General features: G+C 41.7%; 1 protein-coding gene across 1 annotated transcript; it reads left to right on the forward strand.

Moving 5' to 3' along the window:
• Positions 1-484: 484 nt before the first annotated feature.
• On the forward strand, positions 485-22773 carry tinagl1 (tubulointerstitial nephritis antigen-like 1). Its single transcript, XM_010736122.3, has 12 exons — positions 485-703; positions 3927-4237; positions 6138-6204; positions 11075-11167; positions 11278-11392; positions 13746-13872; positions 14116-14266; positions 14363-14549; positions 15669-15714; positions 16612-16735; positions 19694-19739; positions 19969-22773. Exons 2-12 carry the CDS (start codon positions 3934-3936, stop codon positions 20134-20136), a joined length of 1428 nt encoding a protein of 475 aa, XP_010734424.2. The 5' UTR covers positions 485-703; positions 3927-3933; the 3' UTR covers positions 20137-22773.
• Positions 22774-24134: the final 1361 nt, after the last annotated feature.

Here is a 24134-nt window from a genome sequence, read left to right on the forward strand (position 1 = left end):
GGACACCTGCCAAAAGTTCACCTCCAGAGGCTACTCTGTAAGCTTCTAGAAGCTGGGAGGTCTTCCAAAGGTTATCCCATAATTTCCTGTGATATGCAATTCATGACCACTAGATGGTGGACAGGAGGTCAGCAACACTGACCGCTACTACTGGAGAAGGACAAGTAGATTTGACCCTGAGGCGAGAAAAGCTGTTAGTGAAAGTGACAGTGGAAAAAAAATAGAAGTAGAAGACAGGCATTAGAGCGACGATAGATGTGTCTGTGTGCAAAAAAGCATTTCACTTTCAGATTCCAGGAGGAGGTTCAAGTGATAAGGAGAGGAAAGGCATGAAGAGATAGCAAACCTGTGGGAGTCATAGAGACAGAAATGTGTGTGGATAGAGAGAGAGAGAGAGAGAGAGAGAGAGAGAGAGAGAGAGAGTGAGAGAGGGAGGGACAGAGCACAGATTTGAGCAGGAGGCAGTGAAGGGGACAGGGCAGAGAGTGAAGGGGGGTTTGATGGGGGTGGGGAGTGGTTAGCTCTTGCTGACTGCCTGTATATAGAGAAGACGGAGTCTGACAGAGCAGATCCTGTGAGAGAGTGAGGAACAAACTTTTACTCCAGCCTTCTCTACCTGTTAAACTTCCTGAGCAAAACATCGGCAAAGCTCTGCTGGTTTTCTATCGGATTACAAACCCAGGATTTCTCTCTGTAACTCAAGGTAACAGCACTTTTTTTCTTTTTTTTTCTTTTTTTTACTTTCCTCCCTCTTCAGCAGCAGCACTCTTTTATTCCAGGCAGGTGCAGTCTGGCTGAAAGTCACAGCCTGTTTATACTGATCTCATGTTACCCAAAATATCTGTCTGATTTATGGAAACTCTTTAAGCTCTTTTGATGTATACGTTTGCTAATAATTATTTTTCTGAGATCAGAACTAGTTCCTCTGTGAACCTCTTTATTTAGCCAAAGTCACTGAACTTAAGTTCATGAAGCAGTCACTGCGCTATTTACCTTCTGGGTGTGGGATTGTAGGACACAATATTCCAGATGTTATTAATAGGTTCAAGAATATGAGTGGTAGGAGACTGGTTAGATTTTTTTTTTTAATTTTTTTTTACAAGAGGTCACTAAGTCCAGTGAGTTTGTGGCTGCTCCTCTTGTGTAAGACAACCACCAGTTATCCCATCACTCACCTGCTGTGGTGCAGGTCTTATTAGACACCTGTACAGTATTATGTGTCCTCTGTTCTCCACTGCTTTCCCCTGATGGGTGTTTTAAAAATAGAGCTTGAAAGATAATCAAGGACTGCGTGACACAGAGGGAAAGAAAGATTTTATACAGATATATGTCTGCATTATCTGATGGGTGGTGCAGTGATAATTCAAAGTTCAGCTGTGTAAAAGGAAAGTGAAAGAGTGGGGTCATAGAAAATGTGCTTTGGTATTCTCTTACTTACCTCTAGAAGCCGCATGCAGGTAGTTTTGATTCTGTCCAACAGATCTGCCTCCACCACGATATAATATAGTTTAACATAATCATATAATTTCTAGTGCCCACAGCCTTGATAAATTATATTCAAAATGCTGTTAAAAGTTTGTGCAGAGACAGTTTCTTCAGTAGAAAGTAATTTCAAAGTGTTCAAAGTGAGATCTGCATATTATCAAGATAGACGTGCGCACAGCTGCTGCTGACTTCAATCTTAATATATCAAAACCTGGTCGAATAAAAAACAAAACTGCAAATTGCAAGACTAGACACGGCCAGAGGTAAGAGAGAAAATAAAGGAAGAGCTGTGTTTTTCATACAGTCAGTGATTCCTCAACTCAAACAGGTTTAGGCTGTGAACATGGTCCTGAAGCTGTGATGCGGGTCCAGATGAGAGGGGGCATGCAGTTCTTCATTGAGTAATAAGTGTGTGAGTGTGGTTCATCTGTCCTGTGTCTGCAGTCTGGGATGAGTAGCTACATCTGTCTGGAGCACTGATGAGCCATATGGCACCTTCTGTGACACTGCAAAACACTTAATACGAGTGAAAGGAGCTGAAACATCAGTGTATTATGTCTTTAAAGCTTTAGACATGTCATACTGTTATTTATTTACCTATTTTTATGAATATGTTTAAAATAATGCATTTCACATGATAGTTTGGACTCTAGCTCCAGCTAAAATAATCAATATTGTCCGACTTCAGCTGAGAAATATACGATAAAAATAATCAAATATTTTCCTATACTGAAATCCTTTTTTCTACAAGAACTAAGTTGCTCTTTTTTATAATAATATTGATTAGGGTTTTGTCGAAACTAAGTGTTTGTGACACTTTGACCTGGAGCGCTCAGCAGCTCATTGAGCAGACTGGTGGGTGTTTTATTGCACTGCTGCACAGAGTCTGCCAAAACAAAACACTTGTGTAGGGAGGAGTCCTGCCCATCCCATGCTGCCATATGCTGCTACTGTGTGTGTGTGTGTGTGTGTGTGTGCATTTCAACTAAAGACACAGTCATGCAGAAAACAGCACAGCAAAGATCTTTTCCGGAGCCCCACGTCCTGTGCAGAGTGTCTATTGTGCTCTGAGATCTAATTGGTTAATTAATAATGCCATTTATGTAAGCAGAGGGGCCAGCCGTTGTCTTTGTCTGACCTCACATTTACTCACTCATCCAGTAACCTGAGACCAAAATGCACACACACATCCACACAAACAAGCATGCATGTGGGTGGTTGTTTGACCTTTCGGTAAGCCCCCCGGTCACTGAAAGTCTTACATGTGCATATAGAGAATAAATAGTGTGACAATTAAATGGAGCTGTAATAATGTGGCCATTTGGAAATTTACTTTCTTGCATTTAAGAACACAAAAATCTAACTTTACAGCAGCATATAAAAAAGAACAGGTGACATAGCAGTCTGTAAATTATTAAAACCTCCATTAACACTCAGACTGATTATTCCCACATATCTTCTTTTGTTCTAAAATGCTTCTTGTGAAACTGTTGACACCAGAGTGAGCGTGTGTGTGTGTGTGTGTGTGTGTGTGTGAGACATTTAAAGTGTGGTTATGGTTTCCCTCTGCCTGCCCTGTTACCATGCCCCAGTATGGTATTTAGATAAATTGTCTCTGAGGTCCATTAATACTGAATGTGGACTGTCTCTGCTCACCCAGACAATTTCCTCACAGATTAGCTTTGACAGCAGGACATTACTTTATTTCCGTCACTGAGATAGCATGCTAAACTCAGATGATTATTTCCCCTCCTTTATACTAGTTAGTGAGACTGACAGGTCTCTCTTAGATCATGTAAAATATTTAATTACAGATTATAGTGCAGCAGGATTTATATGTCACTGCAATGCAAACAGTGTTACATCACATACATATTCAGTGGGGTCACATAAATTGCTTTCACCTTTCACCCACAGACGTGAAGCGACCCCATCATACATGATTCAACATTTAAAGACCCCTGTGCTTCTACTGTTTTACACTTGTTTTCCATAACTTTCTTGCTGAGTGTTTTTTTCATATTTAGCTGCTGTTTGTTTTGGCAGCTTGAAAGGAAACCTGGGGAAAAAAAAAAAAAGCAGATGACCTCTGAGGATCATGTGGGTTTCTAGTCGGACCATTTGCTGCCAGCTCTGTTTAAATGTATCTTTTGTGTGTATGTGTGTGAGTGTATATGCGTCAGTGTGTATGTGAATTACACGGCAGGTGGTGGAGTGTGTTGGCAGCAGTCATACCCCAATTATGCTGCTCACAATGCAACCTCTTCACCTCTCTTCCTGTCAAGGGTGAAGCATTTGGAGTGTTTCTCTTCTTGGGAAAAACAGGCCAACTTCCTCTTCATCATATAACTGTCCACTCTCAGAATAAGGGTTATAGAAAGGCATGGATTATATAGTATTACCTTCACCTAAACATTTTGTATCCTGTTTCCTGTGCACAGATTTATCATGAAGCTCTTCCTGTTGTCGGTGGTGGTGCTGCTCCTGGTGGTGGCAGAGAGCACCGCTGAGAGAATCAAGTCTAGAAGGACCAAGAGGGAGCTTGCCAGTCCACTCCACGTTGGTGGCATCAGGGACCCATTTGGCTCGTACTGCCAGAGAAGAGGAGGATGCTGCCCCGGCAGAGACGACCAGTGCACAGTGCCGTACCTGGACACCATCTGCTACTGCGACCTGTTCTGCAACCGCACTGTCTCCGACTGCTGCCCTGACTTCTGGGGACACTGTCTAGGCGTGAAGCCACCTTTTATTGGTAATTAATGACACACGAATACGCGAATGTGTATGTGCATCAGTGAGTCTTGCAGGAGTTGTGTGTGGGCCTGTAGTTAGTTAAGCTCGGTCAGAGAGCAGCTCAGAACCCCACTGACAGAATCTGCAAAGCAGCATGACACCTGAAAATGAAAAATTAAACATGCTGAAGATTAGGGACTGTATGAAAAGATTAGAGTGGGTAGGGGAGCTGAATCTACCCCAATTTAACACCCCTCACCCTCAGACCCGGGCATGTCTACTAGCTACTTGTTGTAATTTTATTAATAAATCAAAAATAAGTAGAACTAAAATAAAAGACTCCCGAGGTTAAAAATTGAAATACGCTCCCATTTTCTGATCCACTGACATTTGCTGAAAATTTCTGTACAGTCCCTGAGTGGATATGTTCAGATTCAGCTAATTTCTCAGCTTTTCAGGTGACTAAATTTGGACTCCCCACACAGTTGTTGCACCATTTTGTCAAGGCAAAGGTGTAAAATGTGCTTGCGACAGCAGAGGCTTACCTGAGAACAGAACAGTACAGGGAACAGTAGACTTCTTATTAACCCAGACAGAGGGAGGGTGGAGGGGTGGATGGAGGGATGAATGGAGGTCAGGAGAAAGAATGTGGGCTATGTGGGGGGGGGGGGGGGGGGGACAGACAACGGGTGCAGACCGGGAGACGGGAGGGGACGGTGCAGGTATGTGTTCCCTGGACTACAAGGTAGGGGGATCACGAGAAGGGACACATGTGCAAGCGCACATACACACACACATATTCAACCACACAGTCACACAGTGTAGTGGAGAGATGCGGTGCTTCAAAGGGAAGGAGGTGACATTTTTACAATAGGTCTCTTTTCTTATCGCTGCCCTGCAGTTACAGATTGTTGTAGTCCATAGCTGTTCTATTCAGCCAGACCTTTCCCATTATGTCGTCAAAATGACTGTATATAATTTTCTAATATTCACTCAGAGGAAATAATATCACATGAAACCACATACCTTCAGCTCAACTCCACATAAAATCAATCTCTGTCAATGTGTAACATGTCACACTCTGCAGCTCTGCACTAAATGAGTTGTGACTGTATGAGACAGCTGTGAGGTGGGAAGGTTTGTATCACATAGACTTCTGTCATAAATCAGCTCTGAGGCCAGGAAACCTACTCACAGTGTACATTGTGTGCCAACTCATAGCCTAAATTCCACATGAAATTCACACTGACAGCACCTTCCACCGTAAATCAGCACGCAGATAAACCTCATTGTCAGTCTGTCACCAAGGCAATAAAGTTTTCACAATCTGTGAGCAGGCAGGGTTCAAACTTCAAGTGTAATGACTCAAGTTAAGTCAAAAGAAATGCTAATCATGTGTCGCTGCTAAATCATTTTTGTGGTTTGTGACAATGCTGAGTAGATTTGATTTCAACACCGCAGCCGACAAATGTTGGGTGCTTAATTATGGATGTAATGGACGGGTTACTTTCTGGGCTCTTTCCCTCCGTCTCAGGAGCGTAAGCTGGTTAAAGCATGACGAGGTCCCAGGAAGCCTGGGAAGGCAGGAAAGAAGCTAACGCCACATTCCTACGCTGGATTACGAGAGCTCAGAGCTCCTTAGACCTCACATATTCCTTGTGTGTACACTCGCGCACAGACCCACACACTTCACACACCGGGGAGTTACTGTTAACACTTTTTTATTGCGGTTGCAAGTGATGGAATTTGGCCTGTGTGATTGAATTATATCAAGTGTGAGTGCTTTATATGTATGTCTGTGTCTCTGTGTCTGCATCTGAGGCTGTGCATGGATTTCTTTGAGATTAGTAGTAGGATCATCATTGTTTAGCTGCATTAAACCCAGATATTTAAAGTTGCCCCTCTCTGTCTCCTCTCAGGCACCTGCGAAAGGAATGGAAACCAGTTCTTTACAGGGCAAACATACAAAGAGAACTGCAATTTATGGTATGTCAACCCCTTTTTCTAGCTCTATTTCTCTATTACTTCTTTAAATCCTGGGCTTTACCTTAAATATTCTGTTAAGTAGCCTAAAGATCGAAAAACATCTCACCTCATCCACATGCTCTCTATTGACTAGTTCTCACAGTCGACGTGAACCATTTTAACTGAGTGAAATATTCATGTTTTCTATGGGTGAATAACAAATGAAAAAAAATTGTAGATATCTTGTGCATCATATTTCTCCAAGATTCATGCTGTCGTGCAGAACTTGGCATTCTTTATACCTTTGGGATCTTTTCTGAAAACATAATTAACTTGTCTGGGCTTATGAAATGTGTTTGTGCACAGCATGTGTTTCTGATAATAAAGTCACTTGTGTGTTTATGGAGTGATATTCCATTTTTATATTCATGTTTTGTGTGGAGATCATCATACCCTTGTAAATATATATGAGCAGACAGTTCCTCTAAGCCATAACCCTTTGCCCATATTAGACCTTTTTCTCAGTTATTTTGACATGTCAGAGTAAGAAAAGTTTATCATAAAAAGAATGATGGCTGAATTCCATTAAGCTGCTTCAGTTTCAGGGTCCTGTCACACTGTCATGACTTACAGGGACACTTGAATACAACAGAGCCATTGTTAACATTATTAGTAACACCTCTGCTTTATAAACAAATCAAAATAACAGATTTTTAGTGACCCTATCTGGCCAACCCCTGCGTCACTGCAGCTAATACTGATAATGTCAGTTACTGTTTATTCCAAAGCATTCTCTGTTATGATCCGTTATGAAGTGAAGAACAGCTTTGTAGTCTGTAACAGGAGGGACAGTAGCTGCGTAACTTAAAACAGGAATAAATCAAAACCCCATGCGTGCTAATTGTTTCCATCTCCCATCTTTAGAGTTGTGCCAATCTCTCCAACAGTGTCTCTCTGACGAACAAAATTTAATCACATTTCAGAAGATGTGGAGCTTCTGACCTGCCCAGAGTGTTCCTGATATAAATAAAATAGAGTAGATTAGCTCTCAGGGACAGCATGGTCTTTCCTGTTGTCATTTTTCTGCATGATACTGACGGCAGTCAAGGAGAGGAAAAGCAGGTCCTGTGAGGCTAGAGGAAGGAGGCGGAGGAGTGAAGTGAGTGAAGGCAGGAAGGAGGAATTCCTCACCTCTCCTTCACTGTGGCTTCTAACAGTTGTGTGATCTGATGTTCCTCAAACACTCTGTATGCATTTGTACGTGTGTGAACATGCACAAATGTTGATTTAACATCCATTTGTACATCTGTATTATATTTATTTTCATGCAACAAGAATACCGTGGTTATCTTGCATGACACGTCTAACCCAAACCATGCTGACCTCCACTGACCTCAACATCCTCTGCTTTAGGCCTCACAGCTGTTTCACTCCAGTAGCTGTGCCGTGTCAAAGTAATAGGCCTGAACTATGACTTTTATCAAGTCAGCTTAATTAGTTTTGACCCCAGTGGACTGATTGGTGTGCAGATAGCTGAGAGTGGAAGTTGATAAATGGCGGGGCTGGTGTTTCTTCATGTGGCGGTTGAGCAAACACAAGCTTTGTGGTAAAAATAGCTGCCAGTGTTCCAGGTCCCCAGAAGACAGCATTTATGTGCTAACTCCCTCCCTTTCACAGACAAAACAAAAGAGTCTTGTGCACATGCACACTCACACGTGCTTGTAAGTGCTATACACATGGACGCTTGAAAAACTGCACCACAGTTTCAGCACAGAGGGACACACACTCCCATTTCCTACTCCCACTCCCTTCACTTACTAATTTCCCAAATGTGCAACCTCCCAACTCTCTGAGTGGAAGACACCGTTTCCGCTCTGAGTCGTTCATCAGCAGAGGTTGAGCCCCAACACACTCGTATCTAACCTCCTACATTCCTCTTGCTAATCACTGATTTCAGCAAAATAGGATGTTAAACAGGCAAACATTACAGATACAGTCAATGAAAACCAGCTCTATGATGTCAGTTTTTGCCTGAAATAACTCCAGAGCTGATTGTGTCATTGCTAGACAGAAACCCAGAGCAACCTGACTGAGTACGAAACACTGAATCAGTGTTTACTGTTGTGTGTGTGTGAGTGAAGATGATAACATAATATGTGTGGCTGTCCTTTGTTGTACTAATGGGATCTCCAGCTTTGCTGGCAGCCTAATAACTCTTTATCTGCTCCAATCTGATCTGATCTGAAATGTGGCGCCTCCCGCTCACATAGCCCAAAGGAGCAACAATCTCCACTCTGATTTGGCAGCAGCTCTCCCCTATCTGCTCGTACTCCAGATTGGACAACAGCCAGTGCCAGCTAGGACTTTCTAAGTTATTGTAGAGTTTCTCAGATGGTGTCGATACATCATATCTGAACACACACACACAAACAAGGCTCTGTTCCCACTGATCTGGCAGGATCCTCATCAGACCATTCACCAAGTCACACCCAGGTGTGTGTATTTGTATGGATATATGCAAGTGTGTGTACGGTCTCAGAGGGTGTTTTTGTCTAATGGGGAGCGTGGAGAGGAATGTGAAATATGGCCTCCCACTGTTCTCGCAGCCCTTGTATTACATTCTCAGTCACACTCAGTCTCCATGAGGCTGTCATTACGCCTGTCCCTGTGTGTGTGTCCAGGACTATTACTGTGTGAATTTATTGCTGGCACCGAGCTGCATGTATGAGTTCCTGCTGAAGGGCGGTAGAGGCAAAAGTTCATTGTCTCTTTCCTCCAATTAAAGCCATGCAATGGTCCCTCTGTGGGAGGCTCAGCAGACAGTCACTGGTCTGAGCTTTGCCAGTGTGTGTGTGTGTGGGTGTGTGCTTAAACATTGTGTTTGTGTCTCAGACACCCAGCAGGGAGGAGTACAGTTTGAGAGGTGATACACACTCTATAGGTTTCAGTGTGAAGCAAGGGGGAATATGGACTCTTCATCATTGTGCGCTTGTGTGTAATGGGCAGGTTCCTTCCTGTAAACATGATGTATAATGTACAGCAGACTGTATGGGTGGAAGTCTATACACGCCTGTGTGGGAAACACCCCTCGTTCTTTCTCTCCAGCTCACGCACTCATTTATTATGATATTCCCAAAACAGCCACTGACCCTGTATCTGTTATACACATTTATGGTGATTTAGTAACTGTATTAATCCAGTTTGTCTCTGTGAGAAATAAAACATCAATAAGACAGCACAAGACAGCATCAATAAACCTTTAAGATCTCTAAAGAGGAATAAATGAGTCTAACCTTAGCCCTCATTTAAAAGATATTTTGACCTTATTATCTGAATCAAGTCCTGCCAGGATGAGTGTGCACATTAGTGCGCACTTTGTTGCAGAGAGTACGATAATAAGATCGATATCACTCTCATGCCTGAAAGGAGTATCATTCCCGAAATGGCGAATTATTCTCGTACACTAAGAAATTATAGATTGGCACGACATTACAGAATGTCTACAGAATAAACAAAGACATAAAAACTCCTGTTGTTTTATAGTCTAGAGAGGTCGCATAAATCACTGTGTTGTCACTATATTTATTCAGCATTATTACAAACCGTTTGGAAAGGACAGGACGCAGGTTTGGAGTTTTGTTTTGTATAGGCAGCTGCTTTTAGTGATAGACAGTCAGAGTTTAAAACAATTGAAGTTGCAGCAATATTTTTTTTTATCATTTACTTTTAAGTATCAGTAGAAAGTCAACTGAAGTCATGAGCTTCTTATCAGTGACTGTGACTCATCTATGTGAACTTTGTGTCTGGTTCAGTTTTGAGATACTTTGCTCATTTACATGTTACACTTCTACTTCATTTCAGAGGGAATATCCCATTTCTAAAAGGAGAAGAATAACTTTATTAATCTTCTTTTTGACTCAGTTTCACATACATAGGCCTAAAATAGACACACACACACAAATGGCTTAGAGAGATGGTGGAGTGAAGCAGCCACATAGCAGCACCCTCAGTTAGAGATTCAGTACCTTGCTCAAAGGCACCTTAGCAGTGCCTAGGAGGAGAACTGGCACCTCTCCAGCTACCAGTCCACGTTCCATATTATAGTTCATGCTGAACTTGAACAAGTCACTAGTCCATTTCTCCAAACCAAGTCCTTATGTACTGAACTACTGCCGCTAACCCTAACCCTGGACAGGACTACATTTATTTTACAACTACGCTCACCAGTTATATACATTACCTTAAATTATGATGCATTATTAGATTCATTACAGTATTAGACAGTATATATTATAATCTTACATTTTGAAGGCGGACAGTCTGCATAATTATAATACTGACTGCAGGGCTTTTAAAAGTTTACTTTATGCTGTTGTATTTGTACTTTTACTTCAAAGTGAGGCATCTTGATGCTGCACACACAAACATGCACACACTCCTTCACAGTGAGTCCTCAGTATGTACACAGTGCAAGATATTTTTGGGCATCCTCAAAATAAACATAGTCATCAGCATTAATATCCTGTCCTCTTATCTCTTCTGTCATATTCTTCACTTCTTCAGTCTCTCGGCTTCCTTCTGTCTAAAAATGGATCTGTGTTCTGCAGCCTTAAAAGGCTGAATGTCTCCTTCAACATCTCCTTTAACGAATGTACTCTATTTCGTAGAGTACATTCCTTCTTTTGCGACTTAGTGACATTCTTTGTAATAAATTTCTTTTTTGGGAATTCCACTGAGTCTCTGCATATTTGTCTATGTCTCAGATGGTCTCTTCAGTTTCAGCTGTTTCAGCTTTAAAATAAATATGGAAATTGAAACTAATTCTGTGTAATTACAGCTGACTTTTATTGGTCTCATAGTTTTTTCCCTACTTTCTGTCTGTCCACTGTAGTACGTGCGGGACCACAGGACGCTGGGAGTGTGAGGCGCACGCCTGTCTGATGGACCCTGACATGATCCATGCTGTCAACAGAGGAAACTACGGGTAAAAATCAGACACGCCTCATATTTAAACACTCATATTTGATTGTATTTGACGCTATAAAATAATATCTTTTATTACACATAGTTCTAAACATGTTTTTGTGCTTTCAGGTGGAAGGCAGCTAACTACAGTCAGCTCTATGGCATGACTCTAGATGAGGGCATCCGGTACCGCCTGGGGACGCAGAGACCCTCCAAGACTATTATGAACATGAATGAGATCCAGGTACAGGACAAGTTTCATGATTCCAATTGAACATATACAAACTGCGGTGTGGATACTCTTTGGTCAAATGCCCTTCAGCATTTCATGGAATCCTTGCCGCCCTGAGTACTAGAGTTTTGTGGCTGACCTTTGACCTCTGACCTTATTTTTAAAAGCTGGCAAGAGAAAACACATTTCTGTCGAGGGATTGGAAGAATATCGTGTTATATCTTGCTAGTGGGTGTAATCTCTTAAGGCCTGGGTTTCCCCTTAAAACTGCAGTGTCACATCATATATTATACATTTGTTCAGTTTTTTGTTTTTTTGTTTTTTTACAGCTGCATCACAACAGCAAATGTAAACATTACAGATTTCTTCTGTATCATTGCGCGCCCAAAGGTCTGCCTGAAACTGTGAGATTAGATAAGATTAGTGTAAAAAAAACTTTTATGCACACAAAGTTTTATCAGTTAGCTAAGTGAAGCAGAACAGAAACGTTGAATGAAATCTCTATTTGTATTTCTTTTTAGCTGCAATCTGGAGAAATACTGTATATAAAAGCATGTTAGCAACAAAAAGAAAATCAGATATTAAGCCAAAATATTAAATAGAAAAAAAAAAATCTAAAGATTTTTTTCGTTTGAAAAAACATGAAATGAAATCGCCTCTTGTCTTTTCGGTACTGTATATAAAATCTATTTTAAGCAATAATTCTTCACCTTATATTTTTGGCATTAAATATAATTTAAAGATTGCACAATGAAAATATGATGAAAACCGTATTTAAATGTGGTGTATGTAATATATGTTCCAGTCAGAAACTAGTGTGTTGTGATTGTGTGTCACATGTACAGCACGGATGTGTGTGATGGATGGAAATATGGGAGGAAGGAAGTTTTAGTGACAGGTGAAAATGCAGAGAAAAGGTGAATTGTTACAGTTGTGTTGAGGTCTCTCACTTCTCTAAAGGCTCCTGCATACTCCCTGTGGGCTCCTGTGATTCCCTGCCAATTATAACAAGAGAACGCTGATGATCAGAATGCACTTAATTATGGTGGCTTGTTGGTATACGATGGCGTCTCTGTCTGGGACCTCAGCCCACTCTGAGCTGCTCAGTCTTTGTTTACATTTTATCCAGACAGATTACATAAGACGGAACCAAAACATCAGACAGAGAAGGTAGAGGGGATGGTGGCTGCCTGAATAAAGAGCAACCTCCTCTCCAGTCTGTACACCAACACCCCCCACCACCATCCATCCGTTCATCTATCCATCCTCACTCCCCCCCCTTGCTTACCTCTCACAGCATTCCACGACTTCTTCCACCCCCCCTCCCCCAAAAACCCTTCTTCTTCCGCTGTCAGCGTGTCCCTACCTGTGCCAGGAACCAGATCAGAGCCGTGCTGCCCATTCATAAATCTTTTTCTCCTTTCCTGTCTGTCTGAAAATTGGGAATTCCTGAATGAATTTATTACTCAACTCATTATTTGTGCAGCCATTTATTTATGTTATCACAGCTTTATGTCAGGTCATGTTAGGTCATGTGCCTGTCCTTTTGGACTCTGACCTTGCACAACAACTACAAACCTCTGACCAGCAGCACATTCCTTAGTTATGTATCAGGTGGCCATTTGTACTCTGAGTGCCTAACTATTAATCATAGGAATGAGGCGCAGGGCTGACAGACTGAGTGAGAGGGAAAGTCAGATGTTAAGTGTTATCAGACATAACTGGGAGATTAGGTGATTAGGCATCCAACCTGTGTAGAGACTCATTGATAGAGTATGTATGGTATGTGAGAACCACCTGCGAGTGAATATTTGCACTCTGGCATCACATCCTAATTTGGTTTTATCATGACAGCGATGCTGATGTTTTAAATAGAGATGGATGCCTCCATGAAGGTTAAGTTGGTTCAAATGACGCATTCGATTTAACACTGATGTAACGAGATGATTTCATGAAAAGGAATGGGATCAAAGGTTCCTGTCCGTTCTACTGCATCAGATTGACACTGGGCCAAATGGTCCTAATCGGCTGTGAATAAGTCCCTTCTTCTGAAGGGTTGATTAGCAGACTTATGTAACCTTCCAGTGATTCAATCTTGTCATACAAAGCCGTCCACAAGTATTTTAATTGTGGCCGTTAGTTTGTGTTTTGTTGTGGGCAAACAATCACTCTGTAGGTCACAGTTAAAACAAGTTCAAGATTTTACTCTCTCGCTTAGGATCAAAATAGTTTTACTAAGAAATAATGTGCTGTGCAGAAGCAACATTGATAAAGCTCTCTTAACCGTATTGTTGCAGGCCTGTAATAACTGTGCCTCTATCATTTCTCACCTTTTCTCTCCTTTACTACTCTTTTTTTCTGTCAGATGAACATGGATCCTCAGAGTGAACGTCTGCCTCTCTACTTCAACTCAGCTGAGAAGTGGCCAGGAAAGATTCATGAACCTCTGGACCAGGGCAACTGTGCTGCATCCTGGGCTTTCTCAACTGCAGGTAGAGCAAGAGAACATGTGGGACTTCATTATAAGACACAACTTTTGAAATATTTGATAAGGTGCTGGCAGGTTAACACTGCAGCATTGTTCTTAATACTTTACTTTGTTTTGGTGTTGTCATTTAAATATATCATCTATGTGTGCAGATATTTGATTTAATTGTAACATAATCAAGTGACATCTTGTTGAAAAGCTTTTTTTTGGCGTGACATTTTGTGATGTTGCCTGTCCTCTTCCCTAGCTGTGGCATCAGACAGAATCTCCATCCAGTCGATGGGTCACATGACTCCTCAGCTTTCCCCCCAAAATCTCATTTCTTGTGACACACGCAACCAGGGAGGCTGTGCTGGGGGACGCGTCGATGGAGCCTGGTGGTACCTCCGCCGTAGAGGGTAAAGACTTCATTTTATATGAACTGGGAACAAGAAACAATGCAGCATACAATACATTTCCATAACATCTTTCCACCTTTTCTTCCCGCTGTACAGAGTGGTGACAGAAAACTGTTATCCATACCGACCCCCACAGCAAACCCCAGCAGAGGTGGGCCGCTGTATGATGCAGAGTCGCTCCATTGGGCGGGGGAAGAGGCAGGCCACACAGCGCTGCCCCAACACACACAACTACCAAAACGACATCTACCAGTCCACACCGCCTTACAGGCTGTCATCCAATGTAAGCAAGGCAAAACAATACACGCATAAACAGAGGTACACACACACACACACACACCTCTCTTCCATCAGTTCAACACCAGAGCAGCATGTTCTGAAATCTCCAGTAAACAGCTTTCATAAGCTTCCTCGTGCTGCAGTAGACTGTAATCTCTCTCACGTGTTTGTTACAGTATGTGTTTTTGCACACTTTCCTCATGCATACTTGACTCTGTTGTGAATGAACATGGGAATGCACAGGATTAAGTGCTTGGCGGCGCTCTTCATTGACTGAATGAAGGGGGAGAATTTATATTTTTACCTGCATGTTTGCTGGCTTTCATGGTCCAGGTGAAATATGATACAATACAATACAATACAATAAAAAGACGTTTGTTATTCCTGTTTTGCTTGAAATATATTGGGCACAGAGGGAATAAACCAATTTACAGACTTTTATTCATGATCAAAACTCTCAACTGTATCTGGAATTAGATTTCTGTGTTTACCTGCTGATATCAAATTACTCGACTCTTATGATACTCATCATCTATTGAAAAATCAGTCGATATGAAAGCATGACCAAGAGTCCTGACTGATTGCGTAAGAAACCACAGAGAAACAACTGTCACTCACGAGTGACATTAGCATATATATATATATATATATAAATGTGGATTTATGAATGGCTGTGAAAAAAATTTATTTCAGTTTAAAGGCTGCATGACCTAAAGTCCACCTCATGTAAAAAGCACCTCTGGCCTTCCTAAGTATCATGTAACATTCACTAAAACTGTTTCCAGAAGCCATCTCTGCGTGCAACTCTGTGTATCTCCTCCAGCTCAAAAGTCAACTACTGAGCTGCAGCCGCCATGCGGTTTCATCAGGCAGCATCCATCAGTGCTAAATGACGGCTAATGCCTCTCAGAATCATTACAGCCTGTTGTTTGTGTCTCCCGATGGCCTGTGAAGTCAATAAGTCAAGCATTAAGGCCAGAGGGCCCTGCTGGACTCAATCTTGTTATCTGACTTTTAACATCCAGGGGGTTTGTTTTCATCCTCTCCTTTTTACTGACATGTAATGATCTTTCTGTCTGCCTCTCTCTGCTCTGCCTGTAACTTCTTCCTTTTATCATCTCAGGAAAAGGAGATCATGAAGGAGATCATGGATAATGGCCCCGTGCAAGGTAAGGTCAAATTTATAAATAACATTTTAGTGACAACATTTAATCCCAAGTGAGTGTTACGTTTTAAGCGCTGTTCTCCCGAGGGATACATAAATCCAAACACGTGTTCCTTGAAGCCTCGTGTTGGATAACTGACCTCGGATGATGTCATGTTTGACCTTGTCATCCTGATGATTTTGCCCCGGTTTTCAACTCTGGCCCCAGTCACCTGGTCAAAAATGATGGGCCTTCATGTCAGTGTGGTCGAACTGACCTTCTTTTACAAGCTCGCCTCTCTGTCTGGTGCCCATCTGGACCATTGTCAAGTACACTTGAATAGATGAGTCACGTGTAGGTGTATGTATTGTTTAGCAGTCCGGGAAAACTGGCTTCATGTCAAGTTTCCTTTTTGAGCTTCACTTTAACACAAAGGCACGAGGTGTGTGTGCGTGTGTGTGTGTGTGTGTGTGTCAGCATGTGTGCAAGAGTTGTTAATAAGTTCACACACTGTTCTCAACGATAGAACACTGGGTTTAGTGCAGGTACACCTCGAAAAGAAGGAATTTCTCAGCTTTCCGCTGAGTTATTCCCATTGAGCTGGAATTGGAAAGTCACACAGAGTTCACAGCTGAGCGGCACACACACACACCTACACACACACACACACACACCTACACACGCGCACACACACACTCAGCTGCCTCGTCTGATGTGTGGGTGTGTGTGACTCAGGGGAGAAATTGGAATTGTTAGATGAAATTAGAGTTAATTACATTTAAATTAATCAATGTTTGAATCTTTCAAATAGATTCAACAGCCTTTATAAAAGATAATCATATCCTGTGTGTGAATGGGTGTGTGTGGAAGTGTGTGTGTTATACACGCCTACTAATTTTTCCTGCTTATTTGTTCTTGCAGCTATTATGGAGGTCCATGAGGACTTCTTTGTCTATAAGAGTGGGATCTACAAACACACTGACGTCAGCTTCACCAAACCGCCACAAAACCGCAAACACGGCACACACTCCATCAGGATCATTGGGTAAGTTACCACTAAACAGTAACAGTGCTAAACAATTAATAACAAGACACGTGTTTTGTGAACCGGCAGTCTATTAGTCACAGCATGGCTGTAAGTAGATGTTTTACTCTTTGCACAAACCTGATTAGACTCAACATAAACACCTTGGGTTGTGCAGTTGTTACACAAACTTTGCCCTCACTTGTTAATTGAATGGGATCTGGACAAAAACATTTGTCTAAGTCTCCGTGTGTCTGGTTTCACTGTTGCTACATGCTCAACTGATGCAATTTCAGCATAAAAAGTGATTAGTAAGAATGAATCAGGTTTTTATTGAGTAGCTGCTGTGTGTGTGTGTGTGTGTGTGTGTGTGTTTGCACACAGCTAAGAGTGAACGTGTGAACGAGCTTCCCACCCAGTCTGGTGGAGACACACCTAGGCTCCACTCCTTCATCTCTCCCAGACAAGGCCCCCTTCCCCCCTTCCTCCTCTATCTAGTAACTACAGCGACCACAAATATGCAGGCGGGCAGACGGCTAACACACCTGGATTACCTGCAAACCCCCCACCCACTCTCTGTCTCTCGTTATTCCCCCGTCCTCCTCGCTTTCCTGCCACATCTCTTCTCGCTCTGTGTTGTCTCCATCGTCACTCCTCAACTGGCCGTCTGACTCACAGACCGCCCAGCTCCCTCTCATTTTTCTCCTCTCCACATCCAAGCCAAAATACTCGTCTTATCATGTCGACTTTCCTCAGACAGACAGGTGGTTGTTTGCTGCTGTTTTTATGTAGAGGTTGGAGGGGCAGTGAGAGTCCAGGAGAACCTCTGTAAAAAAAAACAACAACCAAAAAACAGGAACATCCTTCTCACTTGTAAATATTTGACAGTGCTCAGTCAACCAGCTGGTTTTGAAGTGTGTCTGTCACGACAATGATATGTTGCCTCTCACTGGTCTCACTTTTCAAATTATAGAAATGAGCAGCCACATTGTAATGGGTCTATAATGGGGGCTAAGGAATGTGTTATTTGTGAGCATTTCACTGTACCTGAGAACGTCAACGCCTGAGCTTGTCCCTATCTTGAACATCAGTTTCTAAAAAAAATAATAAAAACTCCAGACAGGGGATCTCAGTGCTATGATAAAAACAGTCTGTCTGCCTTTATCTGACTGAAGAAGACAAAACATGTCCCCTTTTTCATGTACATGTCTTGCATGCATATTATGACATGATATAGCACGTATAGGCATGTGAACAATAAACACTCGAGCCCACCGCCTCTAACCTATACTTAGCTTGTTTGAATCACAAGCTTTATAAGCATGTGCTGTTCTAAAATGTGTCTGAAAAAAACTGTGGATGCACTGTGGATATACAGTAATTACACCTACACAGCAGCCTCACGTTGTCAATATATTGTATGCACAAGAGAAATGATGCTGAGGATGAGGTTTCCCAACTTCCCTGCATGCCTCCTGCTCTTTGGCTCCTTCTACTGATGCTGTCGCTTGCTGGGCGAGTGGATGTGGATGTGGGTGTAGTGGCGACATAAGTTTAGGGACGGATGGAGGGAAGAGGGGAGGAGGGGTGAGGGGGTCATGGTGTTTTGAGCTCCAACCTGCCAGCGACAGGAATCAGTGTGTTTACATAGACCAAATCCCATAGCGATGCGTCCCTTTAAGCCCAGTGCCTGGGAAAGTTTGTGGAAAGAGCATTGAGGTCCACTGTGGTGGAAAGGGCATTGTCTGGGCTGCTGATCCTGACTGCACCGGACAGAGCTAGGGGGATCTATCCTCAGAGAGGAGGTCAGGGGTGGGCTGAGGGGTGTTGGGGATTGAGTGGGGGCACACCGGTATGCCCATCATTGTCCACGACTGAGCAAGTGCACTGATTGGATGCCAGATAAGTGATCAGCAGTGGTCCGATTCTGTCTGGCTCTGTCCATACAGATAAATATGCAGGCAGGCATAGGATCACACACACACATACACACATGCAGGTGTGTATTTGCCCTTGCTCACAAATCCCATCTCTCCAGTCTGTTTACACAGATAGTTTTAATGTGTCTGCTCCTGGTGAATGTGACGTCCGACTCCAGTCAGGGACACACTGCTAATAAAGACACTCGCTGATAGAAGGTTGGCACTATCTGCCAATGTTGTGGTGGCAGGCTACTGATTTGGCAGCGTCTCTGACCAGCTACTCTATTTCCCAGCATTCCTTTCCCTTATAAAAGATAACAAGAGATTGGGCACCAGGACTCTCTTGGGAAACGAAAGGCCTGGAGTGCAAAAACAGGATGGGAATTGGCTTTAGGAGAATGTTTTGATCATGACGAGCAGAAACGGCAGGCGTCTAAAAAAGTTGGCAGGAAGCTCAGACCAAAGTGCAAGGCATGATGGGAATTTATGATTTTTTTTGCCAAGGTTGTCTGAGAACAAAGCTGCTGGAGTTGCAGAAGGGTAAAGACAGGCCTCAAAGTTCAGATTTATGCGTGTGTGTTTTTCATCGTTAGTGTTGTTATCTGCTGTCTGTGCACTGACTGGGCTGAGGTGGTGTTCACTTCCTCATAGCCTACCCTCTCCTTCCTGCTTCACGTCTGGAGAACGGAAAAGGCAGAGGAAAAGGGAAATTCCATTTTCTTTGGATTGGAACTATGCAGGAGTGCGCCAACCAGGCGTTGTCCAGCCATAAATACTCTTTTTTTCAGGATGTTGTTAACAAGATGAAAGATTTTTTCTTTACCCCCACTTGAACGCTACCAATACTCCTTCCTGATTTTCTTCATCAATAATGCCAAGTGTGTCCTAGGTGAACACATTCCTAAGAAGTGTTTACAGCAACCATGTTTGTTGGAAAGAATCCATACTTTAAAAATAGAAGAGCAACTCTGACACAGCTGATTTGTGTTCAAGGATATGTTGTTGTTTGGCTCTTAAATACATTTTAAGTAACAATGTGTTCTGCTTTTTGCACCAGGTGGGGAGAGGAAAGAAACTATGATGGGACATCAAAAAAATATTGGGTAAGTTTTGTTCAGTGTGCAAGAACACTATGTATTTTAACAAATAGATGAAAAATGTTCAATATTAGTAGTAGTCTAAATTAGCAGTTAATTGGTTCAAATACATTTTTTTACTGAATAAAATAGAACTATTAAACAGAGTGTTTAGCAGATCTACTTTTTCATACATACATCCTCAATAAAATCAGTCTCACGTGTAATAAGTTTGATTATACTTTCTTTTTTTCAGATCGCTGCCAACTCCTGGGGAAAGAACTGGGGAGAGAACGGCTACTTCCGCATCGCTCGCGGGGACAATGAGTGTGAGATTGAAACATTTGTGATCGGTGTGTGGGGCAGGATCACGATGGAGGACATGCACAACCATCATCACCAGCACCGTCGTCGACACATTTAGAGATACAACAGATGTTAAAACTTCACCTAAACAAGACCTTTGGTTTTAATTCCACCTATAGTTGTTTTTGCTTTTTTTTTTCTACCCCAGAGGAGAACCACACCAAGAGTCTCAGAGCTTCAGCTTATTCCCTTAGCCATCAAGCTTTGGGGATCAATAAAACCTGTCTTCTCCTCCATCTTTACCCTTTTAAGAGACCAAGCCTTCCCACTCTCCCTGTAACTCAAGATTTATGGCACCAAAAACAAAGAAAAACTCAACTAAGCTAAACATCTTCTATGTTGCCTTACACTCAGGTACCTACTGATCCAAAGACCACACTTTTCAGAATCCTCAGTATAAACAGATGACCTCTGGTGAAACATGTTCATAATCTGATCTTTTTTATTCTTCCTTGTGCTTCTTTGTCAACCCGAAGCTGTAGTCTTTTTCTGACTCTAAATCTATAATCCAGACAGACCTGATTTCAGAGGGAGGATCTTGGTAAAGAGGAAATATGAGAGCCAGATTATCAGACATCAGACCCTTTCAGAGAGACACACCCAGCTGAACCATGTAACGTGATCGTATATCACAGATGACCTTCCCGTCGTTTACCTGTCACGTACACAGACACGGCTCAGCTCAGTTTTAGAGAGGACACTGGTAGAGCGTTAGGTGGTAGAGTTTCTCACACCTTCCAGTCAAAACGTAGAATCTGAGACTGGAAACAGAGAGAGATTTAATGTGGAGTTTACAAAACCTTTAGGACGATTTACAACCCCATTGGACATTTTAAAGCTATTTAATAATCTTCTATCTTCTACGTGTTTATACTGGGAAAGACAGTGTCAGTAGTTAAGATTAGACATGCATTTTCTGGTCTTATCTGCAGGTGAAATAGATAAATTTCAGTCAAACTAGATTTAAAAAGTCACCATAAACAACGATATACACATAATGAGAAGCCATGCTGCCATTTGGAAACTGTGTTATTTTGAAAAAACAAAACACTCGTGCGTTAGGGGGTAAAAAAAACAAAAAGATTGTAATGCCTTAAAGAAACATTTATTTTGACCACTGCAAAAGAAAGTATTTGTGTATAGTAGTCTTAACTTTCTCTCTTCTGTGTACACTGTTACAATTTGTGCTAAAGGTGTTATTTTTTGTGTTGCAGTTATTCTGACTGTGCTTCTACATAGTTGTAACAGTTTTGTGAGCGATGAGGATAAAGGAGGGCGGTTCTGCTGCTAAATTTCAGTCTGTGCTTCAGAATTTGACTACAGAGTCGTTAGTTTCATGCATTTCATATGTGATAAACATGTATAGAACCTTATAACTAACACACAAAAAAAACATTTTCAAGTCACACAAGTTTCAAATGATCTATCTGCCTTTTTGTTCTCGTCTGTATTGTTTTCTGCTGAAAAATGTAACATGTGTCAGCTTATCAGCTCTGTGCCTGTCTTTGCCAAAGTACCACAGCGCTTTATGATGTCTTTATTTTAACTGGTTGCAGGCTGATTGAGGGATTTTCAGATCAGAGGCACGGCCTCACTTAAAAAGGAAAGCATGAACTATTATTATCGCTTACCTTAAATTACATCCCAATGTGCTTCATCTGTAACTTCAAAAGGCTTTTTCCATTTCTATATCACCGTGTCTTGTGATCTTTAAGGTCCCTGCATCATCTCCGTCAGGCATGGATAGGCAGATAGACATAAAAGCTAAAAGCAATGTCTGGATGGAAAGGCAATGTGCAATGTGGTGAAGGGGATGTAGATAGATAAGCATTATTATTGCATGTTTTTTATGCAATGAGATGAATCATTGCTTTCATTCGAAGTGAGCGAGGGCAGGGAACGATGAAGAGCAGCCCGTCAACATAAGATGCACAACAGGTTTACAATAATGACACCAAGGACAATGTGAAACTAAGCTCTTCACTCTCTGAAGAGTGATTAATCTTCTGTCGGCAGATAGAAAGAGATTAGTCGTTTATATATTTTCATCTGTGGTTTTGTTGCTATAGCTCCTTTACAAGAGAGAAAAAGATTAATGGACAAAACTTCAGTTGCTAGATTGGTTTACGTTGTGTTGCAGTCCTCACTGAAAGTGCACAGATTTGTTTGTTTAATTACAATTTCCTCATATATTCACCAGTGAAGTTGGGAAACATTTACTATTAATTTAAGTCATTTAGGCTTGCATGATACGATGAATATATAGAAAAGAGGAGTAAAGGAAATGTTCTTAGACAACACGCGCCACATTATTTATGATCATTTTCAGATAAATGTTTAGAGGGGACCAATAAAAACCATATCACTAAAGATTTTCTGCAACACCCAGATCGGTTCCATAGAAATTGATCTCACTTTCAGCAACAGTTTTCTCTAACTACACAACCTCTCCTTCAAAGACTCACCAGGAGCTGCAGCAGACATCCACTCAGAAGTTGTGTATTTTATGTAAAATGAACCACCTCCATATTCAGTCATGTGTAGACTTTATTTATAAAAAAAAGATGTGTAAATGATATACTTTTATTCTTTGCCTGTGTAATGTTTTATTATCTCTCTGTCTCTTGTATTGTGTTCACTTGCAATACCACATTACTGTTCACCTGTGCAGCCCAATAAAGTCTTTCCAAAACCACATGGTCTCATTGTGAACACTTACAATGTTACAGTTTGTATGGTGTCACTGAAGCACTGAAATAAGGTGAGATGATCTGGAAAAAATGCCTCATATGGTCTGCATGTATGTAAGTTAGATGTGTGATTTTTAGGAACATTAGGGATCAGTGAAGCACAATGGGAGGTACTGGGTGCAGGGTCCATGGGACAAGGTCGGGTGGGATGAGGACAGTTTTTATAAGGTCTCGCTGTGTCAGCGTACTCTTCCATCACTGAGAGCAATAAGTCTGACCATCAGTCAGAAGAAGACCGGGCCAAAGAGTATACATAATTGACACCAATGATCTTTAGCTGCACAGCTGAGAGCTGGTGTCCTTCCTCTGGCCATTGAGGTGAGCAGATTCAAAATTATTCAGGCAGACACAGATTATGTAAGGTGTGTGATTTGGAAGGAGTGAAAATTGTCTTTTATACTGCACAATGTAACATTTTCTGTCATGAAATGTCTAAATAAAACATTATTCTAGAGAACAGATAATCAAAAACTGGAATAGTTGTTTAAGTTTGTTCCCTTCATCTTAAAAACCTGGAAACAATTCACTGTTTAATTGGTATTCATTCTAATTTTTCCAGTATTCCATAGTTTTACATTATCTCAGTGAGTTATGAATTCAGACAATGACGGTCCAAACATCTGATCTGACAACTGAAAATCTTTTACATATAAACACACAGCTCAGACGTATGTGATAGCTAAGTTTACAGCATCTCTTGTCATGCAAATATTCCTTTCAGCTAAATTAATTTCTCTTAATTATCAATTTCATTCCATAAATTCTCTCCACTCTTAGCACAGTCCCTACTTCTATAAATACAATTCCCTCTCCTTAAATGTGTTTTGGTGTCTTTGTGTGTTTTGCATACCCGTGCCTCTGTGTCCTACTTAAACACCTGGGTGAACATCTGCCACAGCGAGGGACAGTGTTCTCCTATTTGAAGTAAGACAAATTGCAGGTCTGTAAAAACACCCATATTGAGCAGATTGTCACATATATCAACAGCTCTGTCAGTGAAAACTACCAGGTGTTCTCGCTGACATCATGTTCAACAAACACTTTGGCTAATAGAAGGGTGAGCAGGGCTGCTGTGTCCAGCACACATGCCTTTGAGAGGTGACCATAACCTTGCATTCCTGCATCCAGTCATTCACCTATGAAACTTTGTCATGTGTGAATTCATTGAAACTCATGGTCAGTATGGGAACCTTGACTTCAAGCACACATTGGTCTGGATAGTTTTTGTTCACCTGTTTTAAAGGGGAAAATCTGTCTTGTTGTCGTATTTCTGTCAGTCTTCAGTTTTAAGATTTTTCTCAGAGCA

Source organism: Larimichthys crocea, chromosome XIII, assembly GCF_000972845.2.
Source record: "Larimichthys crocea isolate SSNF chromosome XIII, L_crocea_2.0, whole genome shotgun sequence".
NCBI classification, from domain to species: domain Eukaryota; kingdom Metazoa; phylum Chordata; class Actinopteri; family Sciaenidae; genus Larimichthys; species Larimichthys crocea.

Excerpts from the sequence above, each read along its gene's own strand:
- tinagl1 (XM_010736122.3), top strand. The coding sequence starts at position 3,934 with ATGAAGCTCTTCCTGTTGTCGGTGGTGGTGCTGCTCCTGGTGGTGGCA. Across the intron at positions 4,238-6,137 it reads CGTGAAGCCACCTTTTATTG|GCACCTGCGAAAGGAATGGA; the intron begins GTAATTAATGAC and ends GTCTCCTCTCAG. Across the intron at positions 15,715-16,611 it reads GGATAATGGCCCCGTGCAAG|CTATTATGGAGGTCCATGAG; the intron begins GTAAGGTCAAAT and ends TTGTTCTTGCAG.